The 12,902-nt window shown below is 36.8% G+C and overlaps 1 protein-coding gene across 1 annotated transcript in view; it reads right to left on the reverse strand.

The window, feature by feature from the left end:
- Positions 1-5,931: 5,931 nt before the first annotated feature.
- LOC145667656 (uncharacterized) overlaps positions 5,932-12,902 on the reverse strand; it is a 459,855-nt gene continuing 452,884 nt past the window's right edge. The window contains exons 7-8 of the mRNA XM_081735114.1: positions 8,362-8,527; positions 5,932-6,422 (exon numbers count right to left, since the gene is read on the reverse strand). Coding sequence (XP_081591240.1) covers positions 5,932-6,422; positions 8,362-8,527 — 657 coding nt within the window. The remainder of the gene's footprint in view (positions 6,423-8,361; positions 8,528-12,902) is intronic.

A 12,902-nucleotide genomic window follows, 5' to 3' on the forward strand; every position in this document is an offset into this window, starting at 1 on the left:
GACTAGATACAGTATACGTATTGTACGTATGTATTATACAGATTTTCCTTATGTCACACAGCTTGTCCAGATACAGCGTACAGAATATCCGTATGCACCATACAGAGTGCACATATGTAGCTTACAGACTGCCTGCATGCAGCATATAGATGATACGTACGTCGCGTACAGGTTGGCCATATGTAATGTATGGATTGGGTGTATGTAGCTTACAGATTGTCCATATGAAATATACGGAATTTACTTATATCGCATACGTATTAGCCTGTTGTAATATATGGATTGGACATATGCAGGATCTAGATTGTACATATATTGCACCATTATTGAAGTGCTGCAACATACTGCAAAAATGCACTTTGTATTCTTACTGTAATGTCACCTACTGTTTTACTCTGTATGAAAACAAAAATAGCTTAAAATATGGTTGATCTTTGTGCTAACGATAATAAAATTAACAACACTTTTCAAATCTTAGTTTGGAGCAGTGAAACAGACCAGAGAAATGTACTTACCTACAGGGTGTCCTATAAGTATGTACTTCCTGCTAATTCGTTGGAAAGCTACTGCGAAGCCGTGTTGAAAAGTGACAAGCGTTAATTTTAGAAATATTTGCACAAAGGAGGTTAACCATGTTAAACTATTTTAGTTTTCATACAGAGTAAATCAATACGTGACCATATTACTGTAAAAATTTATCATACGTTTTGCAGTAAGTTAGTTGCACCACTTCAATAATAATGCAAAATTCACAACAATGTACAATCCTTTATTCAAACTCAAACAAGATTTACGTACAATCATTTATTAAGCTGCTGTTATCCATTGCTTGTACTATATAGAGACGACTTTACCTCATTCTTTTCCATAATAATATCTTCCAAAATACAGAAGTTATTACCACAAGAGGCCTGAATAGGATTTTTCAGAAACAACTTCTCTGTACATTTTAATTAATAGATAAGTTATTTTTTAAATATAGATATAATTAAAAATATGTGAGCCTAAAACGTATTTGCTCACATGATTCCTACACAGTGCTCGCCATTAAAAATGCAACACCAAGAAAGATACAGGGTAGCTGTGCCAAAGTTCCCATTCCGATACCTAATAGTAAGTGTAGAATATGCTTAAATTTACCGCTGTATGACAACGTGGTGACAGCGGAGCAGAACCGGAGCCCAACATTGATAGCCAGAACGGCTGCAACACGGCAAGGCATCGAGAATAGTTTCTCTTGTGGTATGGTAAGCTATGCATCTTCGATCCGATGCCACAACTCCAACTGTAGCTAGAGAAGTTCGCAGGTATGAGAAGCATTATGGAATCATCGATCTGACATGTTTAAGCGACGAGAGGTGGGAGGATCGCGCTGAACAAGAAAGCAGAGCAAGTGTAGTATATCCAGTGAGGTAGTGTAGGGCGTTTTCCTGCAGAAATTAAATATCCGGCAGGACCTGAAATAAAGGGACTACAATAGAATCCAACACCTTGTTAATATACAGTTGACTGGTCAAATGTCCGACAATGCGTAGGAGGCATAAACAGTCACATAATGACATTCTACACCTTAACACTGTGCGCCTGTCCAACGTGGCGAAGCAAAATACAGGCGTCATCCAGCTTAGTGTCACGGGCGAGAGATGTGAATGCCGCCATTGTGATACTGCATACAGAAGCAGGATTCTTTTGGAAAGAAAATATCCAGTCTCTTCATAATCGACTCCATTCTAGTATCCCATACCTACGCTCTGTAATCACTCACGCAACACCACCTTTCGCTTACCATTTAAATATAACTGACTGGTTTTCACTTGCTGTCACTAGATGACGTAACTGGTACTTCTTTGTGGCACTTATAGTAATGAACTATTTAACCTTCCATGCTCCACACACTGTAAATTTGAACTTCCAACGATGTCTTCTTAGTGTTGCATTTTTAATGGAGAACAGTAACGTTCTCATACATCCTTAAAGAAAGAGTGATGATTCTTAAAGTTACGTGTAAGATGCAGGTGTTCAGCATATATACGCAAGAATTTAAAACTTACATCAAACTGCATCTTCAAAGTACGAAATAAAGTACAGATTTCAGCAGTAAATGCAACCTTGAATTCAGCCAAATGATAAATAGAAAACTCATGCATACTCAGCATTGTTCGTTGTTGGATACTGCCTATGATTCAGACAATTGTATCTCATTTCGTGTCGTTTTCCGCAATTGTTTAATGCCAAGTACCATGCATAAAAGAACGTACGTTAGTCATCAGGCTGCATGAGTGAAGTCCTTAAACGCTCCTACTGACCTGCGGTGATGACAGCAGTAGAAAAGTTACAAAGTTATGAAACGAACACGGAACAACTAATACAAAGTACAGCGATGTGCAAAGTACCCCTTTCTCATGGCTTGGATAAAGGATAATTCTGGATGTTGATTTGTTCAGAAAGCAAACGATAATTCTTTATTATTTATTTATATTTTATTATACATTTTGTTACAAATCTTCCCAGTTTACACAACTTTACCGTTAAGATTATTACCAATTTCACAAAGAATCTAACAAAATCTCATTTCCTGGAGACATTTACATTACTTCAAAAATTAGATCTGAACACATTGCCCCTACTTGGAATTCGAAAATAATTCACATCTGGTGCCAACAAAAAAATAACTTATACATTGACAAACTACACAAGCCAAAATACATTTTCAAATATCCTTGTCCTAAAATTCAAGTATTATACCTGCAGAAAGAATTAGTGTTTCCAAAAAAGATAACCAGGTAAAGAACAAATTAAAGAAATTTTTTATTTCCACAATAATCCGTACTGTGAAGAAAGTTTTTTTTTAATAGACGACAAATACAGGGACAATGATTAAAAGGAATCAAAAAACTAAATTAAATCACTGAATAATTTGCACCAATTGTTCTCTAAATAATGCAAAACTTAATAGATGTTAAAGTAAGAATTCGGTAACCGTAATAAAAATGGTGCTGACTATATATCCAGAGGAAGAAAATATTCAACTAAAGTAATATGCAGACACAAGGTAAGTCACTTTCCTTACATATGTGCCCTATAACTTCTACAAGTAGATATGTTTCACTACCTTCTTATTTCTTTTTTCAATAGTTTTCCAAATATCGTATTTTGGATTCCTTCTTAAGTGTGGTCTATTCCAAGTACCATCTTTCCTATTAGTTACTTAAAAATGAACGGTAACTTTATTCTTTTTGTTCATTATAGTATGTAAACTAGTTTATAGGCGATCTAACAGTTACATAGAGACTATGATCGGACATAACTGTAAGTGTGTTTGGTATGTACGTCATCAGATCACTATAACGAAGCCAAACAGATTCATTCTTTTTTGAAACTTTATATGCAAAGAAGTGTAGGTCAAAATCATTAGTTTCGAACAAAGAACATAATAAAAATATTCTTTCATCGTCAGTAACCCATATATCCGTTATTTGGGCAAATATAGGTAAACAGTTTTCAGTGCACAGATCAACAGTAACAACAGAAGAAACGTCTAATTTAACACCTTTAATTCTTACCCAGGCTACAGAATATATCACAGGATTCGATGTCAGAAAAAACTTTTGTTTCAGCAGACTAGTGATGATACTTCCCACTTTTTGCTTTTTTCCACAAATGAAAGAGCACACAGGTTTATTTTTTAAAATCATGTCGTTCAACATTAGTTGGTTTTTCATTGCAATTGTTTTGCATATGTTCACACGGCTCGAAGACGCCCTGGCAGCAATTTTAGAAATTTTATGTTTGGCCTCAAACCTCATTGTCCACACTTGGGTCAAAGGTCCAAACTTAAGAAGCATACTAGGATAGTGTAAAAGAAAATGGAATTTTGGTTTTAGCGAACTTTTAGTAAGGTTGCAATATGTCTCATTAAGATCTGCTATTAAATATGTCAGTTGCTCAGACGTATCATTATAAACCCTCTTATTTAACAACCTATCCAAAATTCTTCGTAACGCTGTATACAAATTCCACACTTCATTTTTTCTTGGAACATAATAGCCAAAAAGTAAACCAAAATACCTAACTAAGGTAACCATTTCAGAAGCAGACGTTCTAAGTTTCAAGTTGGATCCTTCCACTGTTAATGCATTCACAGGCTTGGACGAAGAATCCGGACCGTAATCAAAATTAAACAATCGAGCTTGTACAATATTCAATGGAACTAGTTTCGTCTCTTGAACTAAATAAGTAATAATAAAATTCATTACGTAACGACAACAACCTTCTAAGTAGTCATGTAAAATATCTACTCCTACATTATCAAAAAGTTTAAATCCATTTAAATTAAGGAAAACACATTTCTCCTTTATACCTGTTCTCGACGTATCATTTAAGAGTAAATGTTGCTCATAATTTTCCATGTTTCTCAATGACGTTTTATTTTCATACAACATACTTTGCATCTGCTGTTTGCTACAAGTACAGATTCTACAGTAATAATTTGCCACAAAGTTCTCCACAAAACCCAATATGCCATTTAAGGCTAAATTATCGCCACATAAACACACAACATGAAACTTAATAGCTCCGCTGAAAACATCGGTGGCCACTGATACACCCGTATGATTTAATTCATTGAGTATTTCAATTATTTTTTGGAAAACCATGTTGTTTCCAAATTTGTTTCTGTCAGATGAATGGAACAATGCAAGAAGGAAAATGTGATTCAAAAGGGAAGCGTAGTGAGTGGGGAGACAGGGCAACGACAAAAAAAATGAAATGAAATCTTTGAGTTTTACGTCCCACGGCTATGCCGGTTAGGCTAAAGGAGACGGTGATAATGAGAAATGAATGAAATGGTGGAATGAAGAAAGTGGGAGGAAACGGGAGAACCCCGAGAAAACCCACGCACACGGTGTTTGTCCACCACAAAGTTCACTTGGCGGGGGCTGGGATCGAACCCGGGACCCCAAGCACCAGAGGTGAACGCTCTACCACTGAGCCACCGCGGCCCCCGGCAACGACAAATAAACTGCACCTAATTTATGAATAGTAGCATGACTACCAAGAGGATTCCCAATCTCAAAATCGTCGAAATACAGTATCATGGGAAGGTGAAGGCAATTTCCTTCACTTGTGTTCAGCGCATCTTTCCAAATTTTCGCCTGCACAATGTTTTCTAAACAGATCGCATCATTTTCTAAATACTTTAAATATTGTAAGGTTTCAAATAAGACTTTATTAATTGAAAAAAATTTTTGAAAAACAGCATTGATAGGTATGAGCTGCATTGTACAAGGTATAGATACAAAACCGACACCATCTCCTGAACGTTTGGACTCCATACGTTGCCCAATTGTAATTTCTATGGGAGCAATGTACGTTTCTAAACGTTCAAAGAATTGAAGACGTTTATATTCTGAACGAAGATCGGTTACACATGCAGCATGTGATGACAACACTTTTTCGAAGCATTCTTGAATGTGTCTTGGAACATTATCTCTACCAACCATATTATAAAAGTGGGTTTCAAGAATATTTTTTGAAGCATGTAAAAAATTATTCAAGTTTTCCACAATGATTTGAATTGCAGAACGAGGAATAAGTGGCATTGCATGCAGTGATGATACAAATTGTGCTATAGCGTTTTCTTTGGTTATTTCATGAACAAAATCTTGCGTGTGTGTAGAAGGCGTATCAGAAAGTACACTATTTAGGTTTGATTGGGAATCAATGACTGATGGGGACGAAGTACATGTTGAATGCACTCTAACTAAGTGTCTTTTAAGAGTAACTCCCGATGAAAAGAGGCGAAAGCACCTTCTTTCGCCGCAACGGAAATCCCTCGTACCAGTAGTTAACTTCCTGCAGTAAATTCTCATGTGCTTTATTAAGTTAGATACTACAGGGAATTTCTTCGCACATCCGTAGCACGTATACATTTTATGTAATAGTTAAGAGGCAAAGATCCGCTAGTAAGTTCCTCACTGCTTGATTTATACGATCGAATTTTGTTTCTATGTTGTAAAATCCTCTCTGTATGACGAGCCAAATATCTGATGCTTCTTCTGGGTATTGAGCACCAACGGATTGAAAAATTTTGAAAGCAACATCTACAGCTTGGATTACACTGTGCATGGAATAATATGTGTGATCCACTACAACATACACTCCCTTGACTTCCGTAAGACTGTCACCAACAAATAACACAAGGGGCTGGAAAGACCGTCCAAGACGTTGGAGTTTGTTCCTTCGGGATTCAACGCACACCTGTACGTCATCTCCTGATGCAACTTGAGTTATGAATCCATCTCTTATTTCTGAGCGCGATGGTTTCCATGTTGTCAATCCTCTCTTCCGTCTGCAGGGCGGAATTCCAATTATGTAGGGAATTAACAGAAGGGCCACTAGACTCCTTGAGTCAGGATCTTGATCTGAAAAGAACAACAGTAGTTATAATCGGGTCGTTCAGTGTGAAAGTAAACTAGAGCTAAATTATAATCGACACTTCTGAGTATTTCAGTTACCGGTAACTGACAAACATTGGTGATAACTAAGAGGGAACTAATTGAAAGATAATTAAGTAAAATCACTATTGAATGATGCGAAGAATAATTTCAGAAATATGAAGATAAGCGACCAGCTGATATTTACTGGTAACACCAGTCATAGTAAAGAAAAATTACATGCTATTATTGTTGGATGTCGAAACATTTTCTCTATTTTTTACCTACTATGACTAATGTGGTTTTATTATTCAATGATTTCAAGCCAAGAGTTCCAATGAGTTATCTTAACACTTAATTAACAACTAGCTTCAAAATATATACCAGTGTATTGTTTAGGTCGAACTAAATCCTAGTATTATTTGACAATATTACAGTAGAGCGTCGATTATCCGAAATAATTGGGGTCATGGGTGTTCGGAAAACTGGTTTGTTCGGATAATCGAACTGTACATGTTTATTTGCCAAAAAGAAGTGTGCTGATTGTTGAAACACAGCGACTGGCGGCTTGGACGGTCAGCAGCGCCTTATGAAGGCCCCATTAGAAGCAATGTTCCGCGAGCGGTGACTCAGTGCGGCGACTACTGTGGGAAACTTGGTTTGGGAGTGAGGGGGATGATGGACGGTAGGGTGGGAGAGTAACAGGTGCGAGCGAGTACACAGTTCGGTTAAGCGGTCGTTCGGTTGACCGACGTTCGGATAATCGACGCTCTACTGTACTTAGTCTATGAACATGTGTGTGAAACTAAGCTATTTTATTACTTGTAAAAGTGAAGGTTCACTACGTTTTCTGTTTCAGTTTTCAGTCTCTTGATTGCATTACGAATTCAGCACATGCAAATGAACACATTTCAGCTCATTATGAACACATTTCAGTCCTAGTTTTAGCGTCAAAAATCCATTCAATATCCAAGTTAGTACTTTCTAAATATATATAAAATTGTCCTTATTTTCTACTCTGATCATGATCGTAAGTTTTCATATATAAATGTTTTATTTACATTTTTGTTTAATGTTCCACGGTAATGCTCATTAGGGTAAAAGACAGAACGGCGGTAAACGAAAGTGAATGTTAAACTAAACTTTTTTGTGCTCTCTCACTGGGAATTGAACTCGAGACCACGTGCATTAAAGACGCACACACTAGTCATTAGATCAACGGAGAGGCTCTCGCCAAATAGCTTTGTGGTGAACAAACAGTGTGCGTGGGTTTTCTCGACTTCTCAAACAATTTCACCATTTTGTTCACCACCATTAGTACAGTCTCCTTTAGCCTCGGTGCATAACGTCGGAGCCAATATCAACAGTATTCCTTCAATCAACGAAATTTCATCTGGCATCCAAAGCCTTCCTTAGAATAGAAATAAAGTGACAACGAATTTAATACACGTTCTGTAATATAACAGAACGATTAAACAAATGCCATACAAATATGGAGCAGAAACATAATAAGTGTACATGATAGGGAATAATAACTTTCGCATTTTGTTTAAATTTAAAATGAAACTTCATTCCTTTTCAAAGAATGATAGTTACTGGTCTAGTTGGAAAACTAGTTTATACCGCTGTGGGCCTAACAGTACCTTACCCACTCCGTCTAAGAGAGGAATAATTTTTAAACTCTTGTAAAGTACCCAGATACAAATATATTTCGTACTTATGGAGCCTTTCATGGAAGCCTTTGAACAAAAAAAAAAAATAATAATAATAAAAAATACTACCTACTTGTGATATGACCCACTTAAGCTATATTAGAAATACGTAGTGTTAGGACAGAGTGGGTCCAGGTAACATGATTGTCTATGTTCGAAACGCAATTTTCAAAAGTTATACTCTGAAATTCAAATTAAAATTGAATTTGCATTACCTCTAATTTGTCCTATGTAATTTGTAATTTGATGCTTTAATTCTGGATCCCTGGAAGTCTTTATGCGTTCTTCAGCGATATTGATGATTCTATCTCGTACTACCACTATAGTACTGAAGAAACAGTTGTTCTTCTCTGGATAGAGGTACGAAAAATCGTGTAACAGCTGAAAAGAAAATTGTAAACATTAAAACACCAATGGAGCAAAAAATAAATATGTACATACATATGTTCAACCAGCAGCGATACATACACGTACCAGTTGGACAGTCTTACGATTAATTTTTGCAGCTATTTCACAGATATTTTTGTTTATTATGTTAATTAATATGAGACTGAAGGTAATATTTTGCAAGAAATTAATACGTAAGAAATCTATCCACAGGTGCAATGTTGTCCGCCACAAACTTACCCGGGGATCAAACGAAGAACCCATGCACCATAGTTAAGTACTACTGAGCCACCTAACCAAGCAACAAAACAAGTTTTAATCTCAAGACCTGTAAAGCATTACAATCATTGTACATCTTAAAACTTTTATTTACCTTGATTTGCAATGACTTAATGCACTGACTATGGTTTACTTCACTTATTTCATATGTAATTAGCATAATATTTTCTATCGTTTTATGGTTTTTATTGTATTCTATAGGTTTATATTCGTATCATTGAATTACACGACCAAGAGTTGTATTATTGATTTTAGTTCTAAGCACGTTATTAAATATTATTATTATTAAACAAATTGAGTCACATTTATAAATAATTTATGTCAATTAAAATGTATTAAAATATATTATGACACAAGTACATGGATTTTAGTTCTGTGTGTATGAAGTTATACTTCAGAATACATAAAGAAAATATACTTTTCTCATAATAAGTTAATAAATAATTCAAGTTATACCTCCAATGTGACATTTGTGTCTGTTTAACTGGTTCGTGGAGCAATAGTTGATAATGCAAGTCATTTCTTCATTGAATGATTGAGTCTCATTTTTTGACGCTTTAATTTCAGGCTACGTCGAAAACTCCAACTCTCACAAATACAATGGAATTGGAAATTAACTCGAAGTAATTTCAGGAGAGAAGAATGTTTCAAATTTCACTAATAGCTGAGGGAGGTTATTTTCATAATATCTTTGCAGGAAGCATTAACAACGTTTCGGATATTGTAGATGGGTTCTTGACCTCTATGATAATTTGACTACCTTATCACTAGCTTCCTGAACAATTTGCGAAAGACATAGTATTACAGTCATGCAAGTTGTTTTAATCCAACAACTTTCGAAAAAAAATTACAGGAAATTCAATACTGTACAAGTATACGAGGAAGCATCAACAAGTTCGTACAATCTCCTAGAATGACGAACTACAACCTCCCTTGGACATGCATTTTATAGTTAGGTCCACGTATGTGAACCATGAACATGGACTAGTTACAACTTTTTCCAGATAAATCATTGAATGTGCGATGATTGGCAAGCTTGAAGCATGAAGGGTCATTAAATTCCTCCATCTGCAGGGGAAATCACGAAAGTAGATTCATGAAGAGATTAAGTCAATGAGGATGAAACCCCATCCTATGAAAGCATCCAAGTGGAAACCAATTCCAAACTTACAAATGACCACCGCGGACTTTCATGAATGATGCCGCCTTGATGGAGAAAGTTGAGATAATAGAAGACAGGAGGATAACCATTGAAAATGTTCTGTGTGCATAGATATGGATTATGGGTCTACCTGAAATAATATTCACGACCAGCTGCATCTTCAGAAAGTGTCAATACGATGGGTGCCACGACTGCTCATATCATTCCAGAAGAGAGGTCGTGGCGACGCTGCAAAGAAATGTTGCATCGCTGGGAGTGGATGAAAAGGACCTTCTAGGCAGACTAATAACAATGGGTGATAGCTAGGTTTATCTTTATGATCCAGAAGCAAAAAAAAATGAGCAAACAATGGAAACCCCCCCCTTCCAACCCTTAAAAAGGCAAGAACACAGAAGTCGGCCGCCAAAGAGATGCTTTTAGTTTTCTGAGACTGAAGGGGTCATCACGAGATTACCTACGACAGGGACTAACTATTACCTATTATTCCCATCTCCTGACTAAGTCACGGGAGGAATTGAAGAAACGTCGTGGATTGGTCACACAAGGGGTTCTACTGTTGGCAGACAATGTACCAGCTCGTGTCAATGAAGGCAGTGGAATTAGGATATGAAAGGTTGACCCACCAAAGTGACCTTTCTCTTCTCTCACATGAAGCGTCCACTCAGAGAATGTTATTTTGATAGTAGGAATGACGTTATTTCTGAGGAACCATGGTTTCAAAGCCAAACTGCAGACTTTTACAAAACAAGCTTACGGCAAGTGCAGAACCGCTGGCAAAATGTGTCGCTAGGCACAGTGACTATATAGAAAGGTACTAATACCATCCTGTTGGCAGTTCTCCTGAGTGGATTTCTTTTAGGGGATTAGGTGATTGCAGTTCTCCTGAGTGAACTTTGACACACCCTCGGCATACAGTAACAGGGATAAAAAGTTCAATAATGTCTTACAATAGGTAAACGTTTACGTGACAGCTTTCACCTTGACAAGGCACATTCGTGTGCCGCGACACACTAGTTGCTGAACACTGCCCTAGATGAATTTAGAATCGTATAATCATCGTATTTTGATAAACATCTTAAAATACTGACAAGGAAGGGTCACGCAGTGGCTCCGCTGAGATCCAAACGAGACAATTGTGTTTGCATTTGATATGTTATAACTAGATGAATCCCAAAGTTATACGTGCCACCGGGCGGAATATCGTGAGTTACAACATATTTTGTAATGTAAGAAAAAAAAAAATACCTGGCAGAATAGTTTGAACCGAGTCATTCGTTCGGAAACGGTTGGGTAAGTGGAAACCTCGGCCAACACGTATCCCATTATTTTTAACGACAAACTTTTTGGGGTAAAAAACTGTCTCAGGATCCCCAGCAGAGTCCCAGACGGGGTCCAACTCAATTTTCAAATGGCAAGGGGGGTTAAGTTGCACATCGTTTGAAAGCTGTTGTAAAATGTAAGAAAATGAAGCAAATCTCGACTCTCTACGACAACCCTGTGCAAAATGGCGACGGGTCAAAGTGTAAACAAAAACTTAATTAAAAAGGCCATGGTCACCCCTATAAATTCGAAACGGTGAGACAAATGTGAAAATAAAAAAGGGAGTTGGCATTATTTTCAAAGTACAACGATTTAAGTTAAAACGTCTTGTCCCAGGGCCCCCACATGGTTCCAGATGGGGTCCAACTAAAAAGTTTCAAATGGCAAGAGAGGTAGCACATCGTTTGAAAGCTCTTCTTAAGTGAAAGAAGATGGAGCGCGTCTCGACTTTCTACGATAACCCTGTCCAAAATGCGGAAGGTCAAAACGTAAACAAAAGCTTAATTGAAAATCTGTGGCCACCTTTAATCCAAGATGGTTGCTTAAAACCTATATCAAAAGGATAAGCATACCAAACTGCTGAAGCTAGGAAAACCAAATTTGGCATGGATGTTCATTAGTATGTGACGAAAATATACGAAATGTTCAAAAACGCGACTTCTTGAGTTCAAAATACCGCACTATGTATCGAACGTATGTCCAGCTCACACCACTTTTGTTGGAGAAGCGAAATGTGGTATTTACGTTTATGGTTAATAGTAGATATCCACAAAATATCAAAAAGTATAATCTGTAATCCAATATGGCTGCCAGCGTGAAAAATGAGTTTGTATATAAATATGTTATTTCTTGGAATACTGTGACCAAACCAACAAAGTTTGACGCAGCTCGATGTAATGAAATGACTTACACATGGTTTGGTACTACTCGCCAATCTTGCAAATGATTTTTTTTTTTTTTTTTTTTGTATATTTGACATTGCTTGAAGTATTGCGATCAAACCAACGAATGACATACAAACGTTACCATCACGAATACGTTACAATAGAGCCCCCAACCTATTGGTGCAGCAAGTCCTTTATGCGTGAACTACGTATGACAAAATTAGAAAAATATCCGAAGGTATTCAACTTTTGTTTAGCAGTATGAGTAGGAAGTCAGAGTTGTGTGTTCATTGCATATTCGTTATATTCAAGTAAATGATGTCGAGAGAACCGTGACGAACGTGCATTAAGAACAAAACATATGTGTTGTTACCGAATGAAATAATAGTTGAAGTGAATACAAATTCAATTATTCTTTAGTCTTCCTATTGTTTCTAAATACATAATAGAGAAAAAAAAAGATTTAAATTTGTACTGTTATGAATGACGTAGGTTTTAAGTGGCCATCTTGGATTCAAGGTCAATTAAACTTTTGTTGACATTTTGACTCGCCGCAATTTTGGACAGGATTGTCGTAGAAAGTCGAGACTTGCTCCATCTACTTTCATTTAACAAGATCTTGCAAACGATGAGCTACTTAACCCGTCTTGCCATTTGAAACCTTTTAGTTGGACCACACCTGGGACCCTGTGGGGACCCTGGGACAAGACGTTTTAACTTAAAT

Source organism: Thermobia domestica, chromosome 13 (genome assembly GCF_964235325.1).
Source record: "Thermobia domestica chromosome 13, izTheDome1.hap1.1, whole genome shotgun sequence".
Taxonomy (NCBI): domain Eukaryota; kingdom Metazoa; phylum Arthropoda; class Insecta; order Zygentoma; family Lepismatidae; genus Thermobia; species Thermobia domestica.